The sequence below is a fragment of the Centroberyx affinis genome, unplaced genomic scaffold, assembly GCF_046629955.1.
Source record: "Centroberyx affinis isolate AG114_WGS23_722 - 3 ecotype Tasmania unplaced genomic scaffold, CSIRO-AGI_Caff_v1 ptg005445l_1, whole genome shotgun sequence".
Classification (NCBI taxonomy): Eukaryota; Metazoa; Chordata; class Actinopteri; order Beryciformes; family Berycidae; genus Centroberyx; species Centroberyx affinis.
The window spans coordinates 268225-290194 of record NW_027282725.1 but is presented as its reverse complement, the minus strand read 5'-3'; the positions used below and the strand labels follow the sequence as shown (position 1 = coordinate 290194).

The 21970-nt window shown below is 41.9% G+C and overlaps 1 protein-coding gene across 1 annotated transcript in view; it reads right to left on the bottom strand.

The window, feature by feature from the left end:
* ctnnd2a (catenin (cadherin-associated protein), delta 2a) overlaps positions 1–15320 on the bottom strand; it is a 241785-nt gene extending 226465 nt beyond the window's left edge. The window contains exon 1 of the mRNA XM_071546768.1: positions 15192–15320. Within this exon, the coding sequence (XP_071402869.1) occupies positions 15192–15320 (129 nt within the window). The remainder of the gene's footprint in view (positions 1–15191) is intronic.
* Positions 15321–21970: the final 6650 nt, after the last annotated feature.

The window sequence follows — 21970 nt, the reverse complement described above, 5'->3', positions numbered from 1 at the left end:
CAGCTCCCAGGTGTGACTTTGTGTAACTGTATGAATGTGAAGCGGAGCGCTGCTGAAAAAGAGCATGCACAATCAGCAAGCCTTCCCTGGATAAATAAAGGTTAAAAAATGCCACTGAACTGATAAATACCGGGGCATTTTTTAACCTCTCTGACTCCCCAGCTCTTTAATGGCTCTTTCCATCTCAGAGTAATCTTTCCATTTTCTCATTTTCAGATCGATAGGGACTCAAGGAGAATGAAAGGCCTATTTCCTCTCAATAGGGATAAAGCTTACCCACACGGGGCTGTCTCATGTTTTCTAATCATGCCAGCCAGACTACAGACCCAGATGAAGTGGCACCAAGTGTAAGGAACAAGTCAATCTTTGAACTGTAGTACGCAGACTAAAGCTAAAATGATTCCACTCTGCTAAAAAAAGAAGAACTGTAGTTGTTTCAGGGATATAAATAGCGTTGTATCATCAGCATGGTGCAATTTTAAAGGCAGTGTGGGAGAGACTGTCGACAGAGACGGCAACTTAAGTGAAGTAGAAGCTCACACAAAGTGATGAATATAATGTAGCTAGAAAAGTGGAAGCAGTGAAGAGATCATATGGGAAAGGTACATTCAAACATCCACTCCAACAACATCTGCTATGTCCGAGGTGGGGGTACGTACTGGGGTAGAGGACAATGGAGCAGCTGAAGGATTTAGCAACAATGTTTCTCAATTTCTATCCAACAGGAACATCTCCCCTGGTGCCTGACCCCAACGCTTAGCTTTGCCTGTAAACAAAGGGCCCTGACAGACACGTTCAATTAATCAATGCTTTTCTCACACATCACCCTGCAGTTTTCCAGGCCTCGCTCATAGCCCCGGGGTGCTAGCTAGCTCCAAAATTACCACGGCGCATTACTGTACCGCTTTAGACCTGCTGAGCCCCGGAGAGCTGCTCACGCCATAGACTGCTGGAGTAATAACAAAGGATAAATGGATATCGACCAGAGAAACCGATTTTAAGTCCATCTTACACTGTTCACTACATTGGGCGAGGTTAGGATTTACGGATTCATCTTGGTAAATTCTTGTTTATTGCTTCATGCTGGCCACTATCAAAAAGATCAGTATTGCTTGAGGAACGAGAGCTAACAAACGCTATGTGCAAAATTTGTGTCATTAGTACTGAAGTTACAGTGCTACCTGTAGGTGTTCCTGTTGAAGATGTTATTAGCATTCAGGTTACGCATTAGCCTTTTGGCTATTGCAATATTAGCATTCAAGATATTGCTAACAAGTTCATCAGCATGCAGGAATATGTGCAACCCGGAGTCAGATTTGAGTCTCAGGTAGCATTAGCATGCAGGTAGAGTGGGGGGTGATGGCAGTGGGGATGGAGGGGGGCAGGCTAAGTGATTAGCGGGAAGAGCTCTTACTTCACATGCAGGATCAGCGTTGGGCTCTGACGCAGCGATAAAGGCTAATGAAACAGAGCCCGGGTGAGGGAGAGGGGGAAGGCTGGGGAAGTAAGGGGGGCGTGGAGATGGCACTGATCATACACCAGTGTTTCCCCTACATGCACCTAGCAGCGGCGTTACGCCGCTGCTGAAATATGACCGCCGCTGCTCAGGAGAGGAGAGGAGGAGAGGAGAGGAGAGGAGAGGAGAGGAGAGAGGAGAGGAGAGGAGGGAGAGAGGAGGAGAAGAGAGGAGAGGAGAGGAAACTAACGTTAGGCTATATTATTTTGCGCTACGGACGCTTCATATCCAAGTCAATTTACACACCTGTGAGTGAAGCATATAAACGAGAAACTTCGCGCTTACCTGATAATAGCTGCAGTTACATGAGACTTTTTTTTTCATTCTGAAGGAAGATTGCCATGCAAGTGTTTACATGAGCGAAGCGATACATATAACGATCGCATTAAATGTGCGTTTACATGCTCCACAGTATGTAATCAGAATAAAAGTTTCTGACATGCGCAAAACACAGAATCAGCACTCTAACATGGGCTTACGTTTTTAAGAGATGGATGTCGGTTATTTCTTTACTGCTGTTGTTTCTGATGAAGTGACAGTTTTATCACAACATACGACTCTGTGTCACAAAAAGACGTTTTGTTTTGCCCCCGCAATGATTGGGTCCATTTGTAATTTTCACCGCTGTAAACCGAAACCGGCCCGGAGAGGCGGAGTCAGGACTTGATATAAAAAAAACGGGCTGCACCACCTACATCAAACCCGAGCGCCCCGGGGTTAATAACAAGCACATCCATTCGAATCCTCCCGGAAAAAAGGGTAACGTAATTGACGTTACTTACGTTAAATGCGCAAGCTTGTGCAGAAAGAGGCGAGATAAAGAAAGTGATCGGAATGAGTGTTTACATGACGAAAGTGTATCCATCGACCGGATTATGAAAGAGTTAAACAGCCCTCTCAAACGGAATGAATTTTCATTCGGATCGGCCAGTTTATTCTGATTGAAGCGTTTATATGAGGCATTTTTATTCTGATTGGGCTGCTATTCTGATTAAAAGGCTGCATGTAAACGCATATAATTGAAGCAAGCAATGCTGATGATGGATTCAGGATTACCATTCGCCAAAGGGAAAACATACAAAGATTGTATTCCACATGCACCGATTGTTTTCTTCTTCCTGGAGGCGGGCCTTACTATGCGCGAGGGCCACTGTGACGCGCGAAAGCTGTCAATCTCAAAGACAACTGACAGATTCCCTCCAGAGATATTAACGTTACATATTATTTGGATAGGATTCCCTTAAAGAAACGTCATAAATCTAAGTTATTTTATCATTGAAAATGTCATTACATTTAAGTAAATTAACACTGATAATACAACAGTGTGGTGATGCAAGTTAATTCTGGAAAAAAGGACAGTTAAGAATGAATAATTGGAAGAATGAATGACAGCTAGCTAGCCCCTAGCTAACACCCAATGGATGTAAATGGTCACCCAGTGAGTGATATGGGTCACATAAACTAATAGCTTAGATATCAAATCACGTTTGAATTTTCAGATGAGTTTAAAAGACTGGCTGATCAAAAGAAGAAAGAATTAATAATTGACAATAAATGTCAATTGTTTTAAAGATTATACTTTTATTATGTTCATTAAAAGTGTATTTTCCTAAATCTTGAGACACCTCATATGTAAGCTAGACATACATTTCCCAAATGTACTGTATGTACTTAGGCCTCAAGAGCCCTTCTGGTGCCGGTAGATAGAAACCTCCTGGCAGGGCACACTTTGCAAGCACACAAAAAAAAAATTGTGCAAAAAACATTTTTTAGTGCACAAAACAAAATGTTTCTTTGTGCGCGTGCTTCACCTCCGCTGCTACAACTCCATCCTAGGGGAAACACTGTACACTGATGAGGGGGGGCGCAGAGTTTTCTTCGGGTGAAGTTCAACAACTGTTCACATTTGATATCTGCCAATTAATGTATGTAAAAATAATCACACATTCACAACACAACCACACACAAACCTCATCTCAGGGGGTTATGGTATTTTGGCAGTGAGCAGCTTGTTTATGTGTGGATCTTCCAAGGTCCCAATGATTAAAACAGCTCCAAAGCACTCCTGACACTCCATTACCCAGCATGCCCCGGGTGAGGCAGGATTGTACATATTGATTTCACACCTCATTACACTTCCTGTCTAACGATGTCATTGTTCTTCCTGGTTCTACAGGATTCTGCAACATTCAGAAATGACCAGGTATAATTCTGGGAGGGGACGGCGGACACATAACAAATGAACACATTAATATTGGGTCCAGGCGTATAAGAGCATCATAGGGGAAACCTTTGCAAGCTGCAGACTTTCGACCCAGTTTTCAGTTGTTCATGGTGGTTATAGACATAGCTCAGCATCATAAAACAGGCGGAGCATATATCCCTAAAAACAAACAATCGATATTGAGAAAGTTCTGTTACCCTACTTTGCCTTTAACTTTATTACTGAAGTGGTTGTGCTCCAGCAAAACATCAATAAAAACTGTGGCGGCTAGGTATATCAGAGTAACACAATGGATTTTTTTTTTCCATATAAGTGTGTGTTTTCACACTATTCTGCGTTTGTCAAATTGCTAACACCTCATTTACATGAAAGTCAATGGGAAGCGGCTGCAAGGAAGTCAGAAAGTGTCACTGCGCATGGCATCTTCTTAGGTAGAGCAGAGCGCTTCCTAAAGTTGAGAACAGTTCAGCTTTTTAGAGGACGACGTGGATAGCTTTTTTGTGGGCCGACTAATCTCAAGGTAGAAGAGGACGGGTTTCACAGTACGTAGGCAGCTAACAGTTTACGACAATAACAACCACCACAATGAAAATGGAGAAAGTACTGGTAAATAAGTTGGTTGTAGCTGTTCTAGCTCTTTAGAGTCAGCATGGGGGCACATTGGCTGTGGTACGGGGGTTTCTGCTAAGTGTCTGAGAGTTGTGCCTAAGTTGTGTTTGCTGACAGTGGCAGCTATACTGCAGCTGGTCGTTATAGAAGCAAAGTGCACGTCCTGCAACTCGCTTTTTTCAAATTATCAGCACAAACTGCAGTTGAGGGAGCGCTTCATCTACAAAAAAGCCATATAGTGTGAGTGTACCCTTATTCTTCATCATCTTTGATCGAAAAGTTTTAGTGTTCACTTTATGGTTGTTTTCCCTGAGAACGTTTTTTTTTTTTAGCTTCCCAGCAGTCTTAGCGTGTTGGTATTGGATCATTTATCCCCGCCACAGAGAGTGTACAAACAGCATTGTACTGTGATTCCACTTTCACTGATTGACCTTCAAACGGTAATTGGCAAGTCTGGTTTGTGGTTGTCTCAGAGTGCTGGGTATTGGAAGGCTGCCACTGAAGCTCAGCTCTCTCTCTCTCTCTCTCTCTCTCTCTCTCTTGTTTTTCTCTCAACCCCCTCACCCACCCCTTCCTCCTCTTTCTCATTTCATTTATCCACCTACCAATAACGCTCTCCATTGTCTCCCTCCGTTCCTCTCTCTCTCACCACCTCTCTCCCCCCACCCTTCCATCTCTGTAACTCACAGTGTGCACACTTCCCTCTATCTCTATCTCTCTTCCTCATTCTCTCTCTCCCTACTCCCTCCCTCTCTGGCTCTGACATTCTCTAATGTCTCCCTCTCTTTCTCTGTCTTTTCCCTTTTGCTGCCCTTGTCTCTCTCTCTCTCTCTCTCTCTCTCTCTCTCTCTCTCTCTCTCTCACTCCGGCCCAGAGCGTGGCAGCTGCAGTAGCGTGTAGCCTGCCAGCTGCCAGTACAACAGTGATGATGAGGGTGACAGTACAGTGGGGGTGCTGGCCGGGTGATGTTGACTAAATGGAACATTGCAGCACCGCTGGCAGACACAGACTCAAGCTCAAGCGTGTGCGCACATGCACACTCACACACACACACACACACACACACACACACGCACAGCAACAGTCCCAAAGAGCACAGCAGCCCTCGGGCCAACTTCTAATAATTCTTCCCCAGCCACAACACTTCTGAGCCAGGGTGAGGCAGCTGAACACTTCCCCTCTCTGCCACCGTCTCCTGCAGATGCTCTTTCGGCGAGGAAATGGCAGGGGGATACCATTACCATGACATACCTCCCACTCCCACAAGCTGCATGAAAACCATTACTAGTCACCTCGGCAGCTTTTAGCATCATCTAAAAGCCGCGAATTCATTGGCAGGAATAGGTCTCTTTCATATGAATCCTGCACCTGGCATTTGCGAGTGAATCAGGTGTTTTGAAGGCTGGAGTGACACACTGTAAGAGTGGATGGCACACGGTATTGCTCTCCGCTGAATGAATGATGAATGAAAAAGGCAACCCTGGAAAACTGCTTCACTGCAGTGAGACAGGTTTGGCTACACAGTGTAATCGGATATCTGTGTGTGTGTGTGTGTAAATGGTGTATGTGTATCCCTCTCATCCTCTCCTGCTGGGTGTGTTTACTGGCAGAGCTGGAGGATTTCTCCCCTACCTAACAGACAACCATCTCAAGGATTACACTGTACTTATCCACAGGATACACACACAAACTGAGGTAGGCACGCAAAGGCACATGCACACCCATGTGCACAGATGAACACACACATGTACACATACAAACTGTACAGACACACACACACACAGTATACATGCACACACAGAGTCCAGAATGTATGCCCGCAGGCTAACTGATCTGCTCCCACATTGGCACAGTGAAAGAGGCGGATGTTGAAGGACACTGAGGACACACACAGAGAAAGAGGCACCGAACCCAATTTTCACCCTGAAAACCACTGGCAGAGAGGCTGGCAGATCTTTTCAAAGCACAAAACGCTTTGAACCAGCGCATCCACTCTGAATGTGCTGTCAAAGCGCTAGCTGTAAGGTGGTATGACGGTGTCATTTCAGAGTTAACCGCTGCCACAGCAGAAAAAGTACACTCCCTATTATGCAGGTCAAGAGCAAAGCGCCAGGCACAGGCTTCCTCGATGTTGTTACTGCTGTGAGAAACCTTATAACTTCCAATTTTGGTCCCCCCCCCCCAACATAAATTTATGGTTTACATGGTCCTCTGTGTGTTGAGTAGATTTCGGGACCCGCGGACCTATGAAACCCTTTCAAAACATTGTCGTTAATTTCAAAATTACATGGGTGTCAATTGGAAAATAAAACTTCTACTTTATGAAATATTTCCATTTCAGGAGATACAAGGTTTTCATCAGCTGCCTTATTTGATTGTCATGAGGGAATGGGAGGATTCATTTCTTCCCCCTTCATTCTGACCCTGAGACAGAATTAATTTATACCAGCAGCAAATCAGAGCTGTCATACCTGGCAATAGACAGGGTATTGATAAAGGGGAAAGTAGAGGCAGAAATGGAGGGGGAGACAAGACACACACACACACCTACACAAACTTACTTTCAAAGCAAGTTGTATTAGTATTTGAGAGTGTCGAACCGTTGAGAATATGCATAGTCAATAGCCGGCACAGTAGTCGAGCTTGGTGAAAGCGTATTAGCAGAGGAAAGTTTTCAACTCACTCTAAAGGCCAATGAACTGCACTCAAACTCTAGCGAAGAAAAGGAGTCTGGAGAATAACCCGCGGCCTAGAGTATAGAATACATTACCCCCTCGGCTCTGAAAAAGACCTTGCTGCTTTCAAATACGCAGAATGAAAGCCTCCATCAGTTGTGAACCCTTGATAACTGGAGTGGTTTATGAATAGTTTCAACTCACAGGCAACAACGTTAGAACAGAACCATGAAGGCAGTGTAGAACAATAACATGAGTAGAATGACAAAGGCAATAATGAAGATGAATGATGATGACAATGATGGCAGCAACTACGATTCTTATGACAATGAAAATGTGAAGTTCCTACTGATGACAATGATGATGATATCGCAGAGACTGATGATAACCATGACATGATGATGGAGATTAAGCTGTGGATCACTAGCATACAGCCCCACATTTCCATATGATAGACTTGGGGCCATTGTGAGAAGAGGCTACACACACACATGCACACGCACACACATACACACACTCTCCAGCGTGAGTCATCTCATTATTTGAGTTCATACATCATATGCATGCAGAACACAAGCATACACACACACACACACAAACGCACACACAAGAATATGGTTAAGTTATATATGCTGTGCGTCTCAGGGACATATTGAATCATGTAGCAATTTATCTGTAAAAAGATAGGTTTGAATAGGTTTGAAGAATTTCAAATTCAAAATGTGGTGTGTGTGTGTGTGTGTGTGTGTGTGTATGTGTTTGTATTCTGCATGCATAGGGGTGTGTGAGAAGTAGTTTCCATAATCAATTATTATGTCATCAATGTTCAGAGGTTTAAATGAATGATTAGGATAAATCTAAAAATAAATCACAGAATGCAGCAACAACAATAGGCTAATTCTTTATACATCTGTGCAGATTATGGTATAGTGATAAACTCTGCGGGCATACCATTTAAACAACTAGTCAAATATTTCTACCCTGAATTATGTGAAAATGTCAAAGCAATCAGAATGCTCTTTTCACTCATTTCCAGAGAAAAGCAATGTCTGTTTGTTGGAAGCAATACTGAACACTACAGTCTAACTAAAGACCAAGGTACTAAAATGATGTCTTCCAAAATAAAAATCCCTCCCTGTCTGCGATGACCTCACCCGGGTGATTATCTAACCAATTCCAACAGCCTAAAATGTCACATGACTTAATCCTTCACAGCAATTATGACATTGCCGTCGGCTTCCCAAATGACTCAGCGTCTGATAGCTTAGCGCCATTGTTTCCCACCCTATTACTATATAGCCTTGAAGAATCGTGGAAAAATCTGTGTCCCCGCAAAATGTCTTATCGAAAAAAAATTATGACTTGTTCAAAATTGGTATGGTATTATGGTAAATTTGGTATTTTTTTTAAATTTCACAAAATGCCCCTGTGCCAGGCCCAAAAATGGAATGGAAATGAATCAAACACATGTAAATGGTGCTTTTTCCAGCACAGCCTGCATGTTTTATCACAGCTGGGAGTCTATTGTTTCCGGGTTAGGGAGGGAAAATACACATTTGAAGAGCAGCACTCAAAATGGCAAGGAATGGTAAAAACAGCCAGAGCCCTCTCCAACAATAACTATTAACTACTAATCAAATAACCCACTTGAAAGACAGACCTCATTTCATTCCATTCAAAAGAAATGAGAATGAGCGTCTTACCCCACAAAGCTGCAGTCATGCCTTAGGTCTGCTCCTCCAAGCCACCTAAGGAAACCTCACACACTGGGTCTTAAATAGGCCTAAAAACACTTCTCTACAGAGAGGCATTTTTTGGTAACTGCTCAACAGCTTACCACCGCTTTTACCCCTACTGTTTTCCATTTTCCTGTTGTGTTTTTCTTGCTCTGAAACCGTTTTACTGTCCCATAGCACAAAATAACCATAACATATCAGCGCTGGGTTTGATATGATTGATCAATACTGTGCTGAAATTTCTGGCTGTCAAAAATTCCCCATCCTCATTAACCTCACATACGCCAATTCACATTTTCAACTATCTTTTCAACTCTCAAATGCAGAATTAGTATTATTACAATATTTCTGTAATAATAATACATTTTAAATCAAAGTGCTTAAAGAAAAACACAATTATAGCGCCTATAATTGTGTTTTTCTTTAAGTACTTTGATTTAAAATAAAAATGTGTTATAACAATAATAATAACTGAGCTTTTAGTTGACATCTAAAGCTAAGGATGAGGCTACTTTAAAGAGATAATCCACAAGATTCTTATTTTTCTTCAGTTGGGTTAGGGTTAGGGTGATCATTACTGTGGTGTTTTGCACTGCATTTCCCAGCAACAGTGTGGCCAGTATTCGGCGTTACTGGAGTGACAGCAGCTCCCAAACCCCCAAACAAACAAGCATGGGCTGTTCTACTGAGACTAGTGAAGCAGCTACAAATAACGGAGTGGCAGAATTTCAATATCTACACTATATAGACACATCACAAGTTTTATAATGCAGTGATTAATCTGTTTCTTTTTCCTTGGATCTTCTGTTGATGACATTTGAGTTTCTGTAGGTGGCGCTCTTTGCTTTGTCTGTTAAGTCATGGTGGCTATCACTGCTCATGCTAACCCAGCATGCCCAGTTCTTCTATTTATTTATTCCAAATAAAGCTGTTGCTGCTTCCGTAAACGTGAAATGCATCACTTCCTGAGCACCAGGAAGGTACTACACAGTATAGTGAGTGTTTAGAACAGCAAATGTAAAAGCTTTCCAGAACTGGTTATGAGTTGAATCACTATTTTACAGTATCAATCAGTGGTAAAGAGCAACAAAGTGGACATTTATATGCATAAACAAAGTTGTGGATTATTACTGACAAGAAATTAGGTTAAATAGTCATTACTGATTCCAGGCATCAAAAAAGCAGCCAAATGAAAATATGCAGCACATTGATAGATTGTGGAGCAGATCAGCACTGGTAAAATTGGTCTCTGTGGAGTTTTCTTGAGGCAGGTTGAGGCATGATGCAACATAGTGCAAAGCATCTTGGGCAATTCAAATTAATAGAACTGTAGCAGTAGAAGGTCTATTAAATATGAAACATTAAAATTGCAGAGTTAGCCAGTTGACATTCATCTGAGAGTGTGGAGATTTTGCATGCAGCAGATTTCCTGTCAGGCTCAGTGACTTCTGTTCAATGTGGCCAGAAGCTTCACTCCTGTGGAAGAATTATTGGACTTAAGTGTAACCCACAGAGGACAATCCACAAATATTTGTTGGATACATTTGTATTTTACATTTTTATTTTAAATGACAATGCGTTTACTCAGGGTTAATTGATTTTCTTTTTTTTTTTTAAATAGACAGGAACTCTGGACACAAATAATGTAAAGCTTACATTCCTCCACCATGAAAGGATTATGTGACAAAAGCACAAATTAGACACAGCATTTTTAACTGTTCGTCACGTAAAAAAGGTTAGCTAACGCTTAAGATTTCGCAACTAAAACAGGCTTGAGAAGGATTGAGTTACGGCACAAAGGAGAGGCCTCAACTAAAACAGGACTGTTACGCAAACTGTTACGCAAAGCTCCTTTATTAGCTAAACCTAGTTGTAAATGAAACATTCGCCAGCAAAATATATTTTTTTTTGTCACACATACATTAGCCACTGCACTCGCAAAGCTACGCTACACCTGACTGATCAACTGACTGACCTGAATTTGGCTCCTGATGAACATGTATTGCGCCATGGGAAAAATAACTTCCATCCTTACACAAGTTTATTCCAGTTCCATTATTCAATCTGAGTCAATATTCAATAAGGGACTCAAGGGTTCCATCAAGTTTCAAATTCTATTGGTAGCAGCTTTAAGGTTAGGCAACTAAAACAATTTGGCTAAGGTAAGCATAAGGTTTTGATCATGGTTAAAACTTGTGCAACAACATGAAAACTTCACTAGCAGTAGAAAACTTCCACCACCCTCACTACAACACTTTCACCGTGCTACTGCACCGTCAAACTACTGTCAGTTTCTAGTCATGTCTCCTTCTCATAATCCCTTAATGATGGAAAAACATATTTATCTCCCTTTTCATGCATGGAGCGCAATATTTGCATTTTAAGACATCGTGCTCCTTTCATGAAATTTCAGGAGACCAGGCTCATGCATTTATAGTCTATTAGTGTGTACATACTGTATGTGTGTATGTATGTCTGTATCTTTGCATGCTTGCATAGGTGTGAAGGGACGCGCCAGACAGATATGACAGCTACTGATACGAAAACATATTAACCTCCTGGGCAAACAGTGCTGGGAAATAATTTCACTGATATGAACATATAACATGTCATTGTTACTTCAACCATCGGCCGGCCAAACACACACACACACACACACACACACACACACACACACACACACACAAGCAGACAGATGGCGTTTTCTAAATGGAGGCTAAGCCATGTGTGTATCCTCGCAGGGACAGCCACAGTGGAGAGAGGTGTGTGTTAGGCATGATGATGTGCCGCAGTGGGAGAGTGCCTGCTGGGTTACTGGAGCAACATGCACACGTGCGCCCACACACACACACACACACACACACACACACACACAGGCATACACACCTGGACAGAGACTGTCAGTGTGAAACAGAGACAGGGTGTGACAGTTACATTTAGGCTTACCTTTGATCATACATCTTACATCCATCGATTTACACGCTTGCACATGCAAAACATGCAAATGCAAACACATACACACACACACACACACACACACACACACACACACACACACACCCTGTGGTTCTGGGTAGAGATCAGTTAAGAGTATGTTCTATATTTAAGATATGCTGATAGGAAGCAAACAGATCACAAAATACCACATAACTGAATAGTGCACACCATCCATTATGATTTCTGTGTATGTGTGTGTGTGTATGTGTGTGTGTGTGTGTGTGTGTGTCTCTGTGTGTGTACATGTGTGGCACGTGTGTAAATGTATTATTCATGAAAAACCATGGCGTTGTGCAAGCAGACCTGCTGACAGCGAGTATATCATATACATATAACCTTCCTCATCTACTAGCTGTTGTGTAGGACCACATTCAGAGGGACGATTGGAGGGGGCACAGGCAAGAGATTATTGGGGGAACAAATTGTTAAACGCCTCCTCCTTTGCATCTGTTGTCTTGGTGACATATGACAACAGGACCTCACATACAGTGCAAAGGGAGTGCTGACATACTGTGTGTGAAAAAAACAACAGTTTATCTTCCCATCATCCCCCTTTTCCCATTTATAGAAATCACCCTGCCATATTATAGTGATTATCATTTTCACATTAGTGTTTTTTACACTTAATTTATGCAGAGAAGGGTTTTGCTGAGCATGAATGCTGTTTTTCAGCACTTTCATTCAGCACTCCCTACTTCCTGCTTCTATAGTTACACACATTCATACCTGAGAGCTGCCCGGTACAACCACAGTTTTCTACTGACAGCCACTGATCAGCTCCACTAGAGCAGTTGAGGGTTAAATGTCTTGCTCAAAGATACATCAACAGTAGTTTCTGAGGGAGCAGAGTGTTTCTCATTTACTTTCCCTTCTGCTAAACCTTGAAGCTACTGGTATCATTTTATACTGGATATATACAATAGTAATTCCTCATCTATAAATAATTCTGAATGCAATAGATTCAGGTGGGTGCCTAGAGATGGTGTGTTGGTTGAGACATGTACCTCTGGTTCCACATGTACTCCAGCTGAACTCTCTCTCCTGTGTTTCCCCTTCCTTAACACCCTCTCAGTTTTCCTACTGTCTCAGTAAAGTGAAGAATGAGAATGGACTGTCCAATGTACTTTTTTTTTAACAGTATACATTTACCTTCAACTCCGACAACCCCGATTCAAGAGTTAGTTTTTCTTATTTCACCATGACTCACGCCTTACCCTAACCAAATTGTTTTAGTTGCCTAATCTTAAAGCTGCTACCAGTAGAATTTGAAACTTGAAGACCTTGCGACCACTTGAGTCCTTTAGTGAATATTGAATCAGATTGAATACTGGAACCAGAATACAGCATACAGTGTAACACACCATTCAAATGGCTTCATTAAACTGGTGTTGTTACACTGTTCTAAGTACATTATGTATTTGAGCGATTTTCATCAAGTACCTACACAATACTGTGTACTTACAATATTTTTCCATAGGTTAGTACACAGGTTAATACACTGGAATAAGGCCATTTTAAAGTAAAGTGTTAACAAATCTCCCTTTGTCACAAAACGCTATTGTAGAAGTCTCCCATCGTGCATCTATCCTGCACTAGCACTCCAGCAGCCACTGCAGCCTATTCCTTCCAAAGTGCTGCTATGTACAGCTGATTAGGCTTATTGTAACACAAAACTCATGTCGCTCAAAAAACCTGATCGCCAGAGCACTCCTCATGCTTTCTGATGACCGAACAGAGAACTCATTTTGAATTTTCAAAAAAAAAAAAATTCTTCAGGGGAGAAGTATCAGAGTAGTAGCACTGGAGAAAAAATACATCAAACTTCAACAATGGCTATATTTCTGTGATGTATTCCATGTTGGATAACTTCTGTAGATTTGGTCTCCCACTATGGGGGGCTGCCGGTTCAAATCTGCTCCACTGCATGGATCTGACTAAACCCTGCACGCTTCAATGCCTCAGTAATGTCAGAGCACTGAGAGGTTTTCAGATGGGGAGAAAACCTTCACAAATGAATACCATTTGAAAGAAAAAAAAAAAAGCTTAAATTGCCATCAGCATTTGTCCTTCACCCAGTAAGGGTAAATGGAATATTTTGTGGTATTAAATTAAGGAGAACTTCAGAGTAGATAGGCAAAATGATAAATCTATGTTGTATCTCGCCCCCTGATGAGCTAAATCTAAATGAGACAGTATTCCATTACACAAAGGAATAAGTCCAAGGCTAAACACAAATCACCCAATGCAATTAGTGAGAACTTGAGGGGCTTTTTTTCAGAGGAATTTGGGACTCAAAATGTCTTTTCATCCCAGAGGCAAGCATTGTGTGTGTGGGCGGGGACCTTCACTGAAGTATAAAGTAAAGAAGCTCACAGAAAAATATACTGACTTTATATTGTGCATGCTTCCACACACACACACACACAGACACACACGCCCAACAGTATCTCCAAGGCTATCGATTGTAAATGTGACGTTTCTCTACCAAACTCCCACTCAGACACGTAGAATTGTATTAATCAAACCCACAGCGCTCTCTCTCCCTCTGTCTCTGTTCCTTTTGTTTTATCTCTCTCTCTCTCTCTCTCTATTTCTCAGTATTGCATGCTGTCTCAGCAGCCTCCACTGAAAAATATACTGTTATGAACTGATATGGTCCTGCACCCATCTGGACCCCCTCTACCTCCTCTCCTTACCTCTCCTCACCCACCCACCCTCCCATCCTCCCTTCCTTCTCTCCCCCCTCTCCATCCTTCTTTCCTTCCCATCTTTCCTCTCTGCCATTATCCTCTCCCTCCATCGCTCCTATTCTCTCATCCTCCCTTACCCCTCCCGCTCTTCCATGTCTCCATCCCATTCTCGTATGCTCCCTGCCATGCTGTATCACCTCCGTTTCTCCCCTCCCCCCAGTCATCCAACTAACCTGACAACAGGCAGTATCACGGCCCTGCCTGTCCCCTAGCAGCACTGCAGCTACCTTCCAACGCTCCCCGTTGAGTAATTGCCTTGATTTTAATGACTTTTTCAATTATGTCTACTTGGCTACAGCTCTCGCCCCGTAATCTCCATCATTTCCATCCATTACGCTCTCGCTTTCCCTTGGCACCCATCAATCTCGGGCTTCTTTTAAACACTTTAAAGCGGCGGAGTGCCTGTTCCTCCGAATAACAGTGACAACCTTCTGACCTGCCTCGAAACAAGCTGTTCAAGGGCTACGAGCGATGAGAAGAGGAAAGAACGAGAGAGAGAGAGAGAGAGAGAGAGAGAACAAACTGCCTATGCCTGTGTTTGCTATCAAAGACAAACACAATAGAGGTTGGCCACAGTTAAGTTTGTGAAATATATTTATACACAGACACATACGCAAAAAAACAAAAACAACATAAAAAAACTCACGCGTGTACACACCCACAGGCACATGGGAGAGCACCTACCTGCTCTTTAACAGAAGCGAGGATGGAGGAGGTGGTCTCTGTCTCAGATCCGTCTCCGTTGGAGGCAGGCATCACAGGGGGAACCATGGCCCCCTTCTCCTGCTCCGCAGGCTGCTCTGGCACCGGCATCGCTCCTACACACAGACAATAAACGATTGGTAACCACCTTACAGGTTAAAAAGTACGACGTCAACTATGGAGACAAAGAGGGGACTAAAAGTAGACCAAATCAAAGTACAAACTCCCATCATCCAGTTGGAAATTGAACAAAGCCTACACTTAATTGAAGTGATCTATTTGCTTGTTTAGAGGGAGGCCACTGTAGATCTCCCCTGCAGCCTTGCATCTATGCAGGATTATCCAATCGATTCCACTTGGAGCTGGAGGAATAGAGTAGCAGCAGTTTAACTTGTGACTTCTCCAACGGCATCTGTATCAGCTGGTCCATTTTTGACATGCACCATCAGCCATGTGGGCAGAGCAACATGTGTCAGACATGAAGCTAATTGCATGCTTTTACTCAAATTACCTATTAAAATTAATTCAAAAAAAGTAATCAAAGAATGATACACCAGACTAAACAGTTGCAAGATTTTGCTGGGTGAAAACGATAAAAATAAAACGCTATGCATCCAAGCAGGAGGGAGAGCAATGTTTACCTCTCAGATGTGCAGTCACAGCCACTTGAATCATCATGCATATTAGGTATTGTACACCAAGAAACACCAAAAACAAGCAATCTAAAAAGTTCAGGGACATGCATTTCCTTGGCACAATCCACCACAGTGTGTTGGCTGTGAATTTTCTAATTCAAGTTCTGTTCCAAAATCATAACCTGAATGTCATTCAATTTCATCATCCCATATCTCTAAATTATAGAGAATCCAGTCTGTAAAAGTCAACCATTCATCATTTTGTCATCGACAAGGACTTATAAGTTACCTATTATCCTATAAAAGTACAACACTTTTGTGCTATCAGTCATGCCGTAAGAGAAGTTTCAAATGGGTGATATTTCAATACTCTTCAATTACTGTGTATATAAAGGTTAAATGAATGAATTAAACATTATCATCATCTGTATGTCCTCCCTTCTATTCCCCCGCATCAATGAGTGAGTACTCACTAAACGGCACAGAAAATTCCACTGCCAGTCATGTGCCCAACAACTCAGAACCACCTCAAGACACTGTGGGTAGTTGCTTGTGGCATATGAATGAGCACCTACACTCTATTTACAAACAGCAATTAGCCTGCAACACATACGCACACACACAAACACACACACATATACACCTCTCACCTGTGTTGTGTCAGTGCCAATGTGTCACTACACAAATAGGGGTTCCTTGTAGACTTGTTAAAATGCGACACCCCACTTATCATGATTTTAATTAGTTTAAACAGGATACAGGAAAGCGATGCTCGTCTCTATCTGACAGTGAAGAGGAAAGAGAGTGATGCTCTCTTAACTATTCATTTCAAAAAATAAAAAATAAAAAAAGCCTAACGTTAGGGTCTTCATCAAACGGCACCTCTCCAACTCTAATGAAGTATCAATCTCTCATGGCCAGATCTTTCTTCTCTTTTTGCTGCACTTCATCTTAAAACCTGAATACACTGGAAGCTATAATTGACGCATCATTTGACATTCCTAAAGTGACCCATCTATGACGCACTGCAAGCGGCAAGATTTTAATTGCCAGAAGCACTGGCACCTTTATTTCAACATAACAACATGTAATGTTACTGGATATTTAGACCAGCTAGAGACTATATACAGTAGTCTCCATATTTTGTCCATATATCTTAACAATTAGGCTGTCTTGCTACTAGCTTAATTAACCGCTTAATTTTCAGTCATGTACAGGCTGATTTTAGATTTTACTAATTAGCTTTTCCTAATGCATGACTTGGCTACCTGTATCCAATGAGACTACACTGATAAAAATACACACCATGTCTTTCTGCCTCAAAATACTGTAGGTCATTGGTCACTGCGTTTCCAGATACCTCATAAAAACATACAGTCCTTTTAGTCGTTGCTGAAGCGCCAAATTCGTGGTTTGACATGCCACATGACACTTCAAGTACTAGCTGAAAAGTGTCTGGCCTTTCCAACGTGTTTCTGACTGTCCAGTGGTAATAAAGGTAGAATAAAACTATCCAAAAAAGTATAATTTGTATTTCTTCAAACTATAGTTATCTTAGACAGTATTGAATTACCTGTATACCCATGTGCAATTCAGACATGCTGGGTGAAATGACTGGAAGATATTTACTCCATCACTGACTGTAACATTCATTGTAATTGCTTTTAATCGACATTAAAACCTCCTTTGCCTCTTTCCTGTGTGAGCGCAGAGTACAGACAGAAAAAGAGGAAGAGAGTCAGAGAAATCTGAGGAAATTGGTCTGTGAGTTTAAAAGAGAAGAGACCATGGGGACTGGATTTTGTCAATACAGCGGCCTTGACTTCAGTAAAAGACTAAATAATGAACTGAGGAGAGTGGGACTAGATAATGGAGTCTCTTACTTTACTCTTTACATTTGCTATTCTGTTACTCTCGTCCTCTGACATTTAACACTTGATGTGGAGATCATGTGAGAACCAAATGTGTACTAGACTTGGTTACAGCATGCCTACATGAAAACACCCACTCACTCACTCACTCACTCACACAAACAAACACACACACACTGGTATATGTGCACATCTGCATTGTAGGTTATGAGTTACAAAACATTTAGTCATAGAGTTTATTTATATTTTACCATTTTAGGCAGGTTAATTGAGAACAAGTCTTTATTTACAATGATAATGCGGGCACACAGTCATATTGAGAGCCAATCCGACAGACGCTGAGCGTAAGTGAGCCATTGGCGTCAAATAGCCAGCAAGAGTCAATCAGTTTACAGAGAGACAGTAAACAAGTCAGTCAGGATCCAGACAGCCTGTAAATCAAACATCCAGTCAGTGATTCAGCCAGCTAGCTAGCCAGCAGACAGACAGCGGGCCAGACAGGGTGGTGTCGGTAAATAAAAGATGTTAGCGAGATGGCCTGCAGATGGTTATTTTCACTCTCACTGACAAACACCACTTCTGTGTCTGGCATCTCCCCTCCTGAGTGGAGATGAGTCATCAGAGTTTGGTTCCTGAGCAGCGAGAACCCCAGCAAAGACCATATTACACCAGCTGGCTGGCTGCCGCATTTCTCTTGAATGAGACAGCCAAATGTGCAAGTCAGTGGGCAGAGGAGAGACTCACCTCGCCCGATTTATTGTGGAGCCCAGCAAGTACTTCCTACCTGATTTTGACCGTGATTTTGTGCACTGATATTTGGGCGGAATTTTTGGTTTCAGTTTCATGTCCATCCCAGTTTTGGTTCTAGCAGTAAAACCTACATTATTTTCACAAAAGCACAAATACTGGTGTATACTGTTTTATACTTTTGGTGGAAAAATCAGGTTACAGTGATTTGTTAATTTCACATTTGAACTTTGAATTTGAACTTTACCATCAAAATTTGTGGTGGTAGTTTTATAGTTTTATTACTGTGGTGGCCCATTAATGCTGAATACATATTGAACTTGAAGAAATACTGATTCAATGACACCTTCCAAGAGGCCGTTTTCAATGTAGCACTGAGGGACAGTGCGTTGAGGAAATGACTCACCAGGTTTGGGCTCTTGAGAGCCTGAACTTGAATGTTCAGGACAACAGACATTTACAGGTAGCAAATACAATTACAGTCAGTAAGCAGAGTTTTTCACTTATTTTGAATAGTGCATTTCCAGAATCCAAGGACTGAACCAGAGTCTTGAAAAGTTCCCGACGCAGTAGTAATGCTATTTTTTGAGTCTTTGCATACAGCTACACATCATTGTGTATCATTATGTTCTGAGGAAGCCAGTGATCATCCATGGAGGAGGCACAAAACCTTTGTGATTAGTGCCCAGACAATTCAACTGCAAATAGAAAATTGCAAAGTTGGCTCACAGTATATTGGCTGCTGAAGAGATAAATCCAGTACCAACACATTTGCCATCAAATGTCACAATACTCCACCTCCCCAATATTCTTCCCAGGCTATTGTCGACAGGCACAGTTAAGCTGCTATTGAATAGATGTGTTGTGTCCTGCAGGATACAATGTAACAGGAACCTCAGCTTAGAGGAGGCTTTTGTAGCTCAGGGGACACATTTAATTGCAGCGCATTCTGGCTGATTTGAGTTGTGTGCAGCTTCCTGTTGAACTGGGGAGGAGTGATGGCCTGACATTTCATTTGGCTCAGGTCCAGATAAGACATGAAAAGCTCAGACAAAGCCTCCCGTTTCTGACAGCACAGGAGAGGCCCTGGCGTTTAGCAGAAGTACCCTGGAGAGCCAAAGTGTAAACAACACAAAAGGCCTCCCAACAGAAAGCCTTCTGCACATCACAGTTTTAAAGTTCTACTTCAGTAATCTCTCTCTTCACAAGTTTCAATGGGCAGAGGAGACAGCCAAAAAGGCAGTCAGGAAGTCCAACTATTCAGCTCTTCACACCTTATGGGTACATCTCTTCCATTTAGGTTCAACTACAACTGAACCAGAGAGACCCATGGACATTACAGTGCATCCATATATAGGCTACATTCTATATGGGTAAACCAAGATTATTTCCAAGACCCATATCTCTGCTAGCCTCACTTTAAGCTGTTATGTCTCTGTATTCCTACAATCTACCCATCAATCCATCCATTATGAATCCAACAAATCTAACTTCCATTCATTTGTGTCTGTATCATTCTCTGTGTTGTATTCTGCAGTATTTCAAGAGGAACTTGAAAACAACGTGCGCAAAATTACAGTAGGAATGTGGTGGTAGTTGGACTAGAGGGTTATTTTACTATATATAGGGTATACTGTATTTTAGTTACTATTTCACAGTGGTGTATACTGTTTAATATGTGCTGTTTGAGTGTATCAGTAAGCATTTTCTTTCTGTTGGCCTGTAAAACAACCTTAGGACGACAATGGAAAGAAGTCATGTAAAGTAATGCATCCTGATAATTATAATGTGTGTTGGGAAAATGTATTTTAATTTAGCAAATACATTTGATCAGTCTGTTGATAAAATCAATCTGTTGATAAAATCTGTGAGCAGCAGTAATGTTGGTTGAGGTCTGGAGGGTTTTTGGGTTGAACGTAGGGAAATGCATGAACGTAAGGGAATGCCAGGATGTTTAGTCTGTTTCAAAGTCAATTTCTTTTTCTGTGATTAACAAAACTAACAAATCTGACATTGTCTGAATTGACCTGATCCGGTAAACCCCACCCAACTGGTAGGGCAAGTAGGCTAAAACAGACTGAGAATTATTTGCAAAAACTGTTTGACCTAGGTTTGGTTGACAGTGTCTTGTTGGACATCTCATCTCCCCATTTCCAAGATTTGAGCCAGGTTGTCACTTCACATAAAACTTGGGCATGTTTCCGCTCCTTGGTCTGTTCTCTCAGTTCACAGTCTGAAAAAATAATTCTGCTTTGAACACAAACAAAAACACATGCGCGCTCACACACAAACACTGAGGTTATCCACACCGAGAGTCAAACAGTCAGAGGGTTTGGCAAGAGAGGCATGTTAGTCTCTGATCCGTGTGCTCAGTCTGACCCGACAGGCCTCCACACCTGCTCCCTTCCGACCAAATACACACACGCACACACACACACACATTGTCTTCTGAGGTGCAGTGAGGCGTCGTTTTCTCCCCTTGCCCCATGACCCTTCAGCTGTCTGAGTCTATGCCTTGTTGGCTCTGCTGCATTGCCCTCTTCTACCCTCTACCCTCATCTCCTCTCTTCATCCTCTCTTCTTCTCTCTCTGGGATAAAGGGATAAAGGAAAAACATCCTCCATCTTTCCTCTGCATGGTGGAAACAAAAAATATCTCACTCTCTTTCTCAAATGTAGAGATATCTTCAAAAATCTACAGAAATGTAAGCGACCAGTATTCAAAATGTCAATGTATCTGTTTAATTAGTATTAATAGGTTTCTAATTTTGAGAACTAAAGCGCAGTTTTGCCCCAATCTTTTTCATGATGCCAGTGCTGTGGTCTTCAGGAGGCCCTGACGTCTGTCAGACATCAGACACTTCACTGCTCTATACCTGTGCACTATCAAACTTCATCACGTTACTGAGAAAATAATTTTCTACACATCATACTATCATGTTCTTTGTTGAGCAGTATCTAAATAATAAAAGGGAGTCATTGACTATGAATTGTCACACCTTAGTTGCAAATTCTCACACAGCTCCCACAATGCTCTTCTCATATTCAGAAGGAACTACTCCATCTACTACATATTTGACTTTTTTGTATGCATACTATTGGAGATACATATGTCATCTACCAAAAGGTAGGGCTTTTTGGATACAATTTACAACCTTGTCTGGTGTGGATTCTGGCTGATATTTGTACTTTAAGAATATATTTTGAAATCATTTTTACCTATCCAGCTGTAGCTTGCAAAACCATGAATATGCTGTGGGACTGTACAGAATTTCTACAGGTTTTGTCTCTTTGTTTTTCTCCAATCTCCTGTTCAATCCCCAGGCCAAGTCCAACTATGGCGTGATCACGAAACCATTGTCCTTGGCTTGTTTGAGTGCATGGCTCCTCTGAAGAAGGCAATCAAAAGCATGCTTCTCCCCTCCACGTGGGACGACATCACTAAAATATTAACAAGGCTGACATGGATTTGAAGTGCAATTCAGGTTGGAAGACATGATGGCTGCACA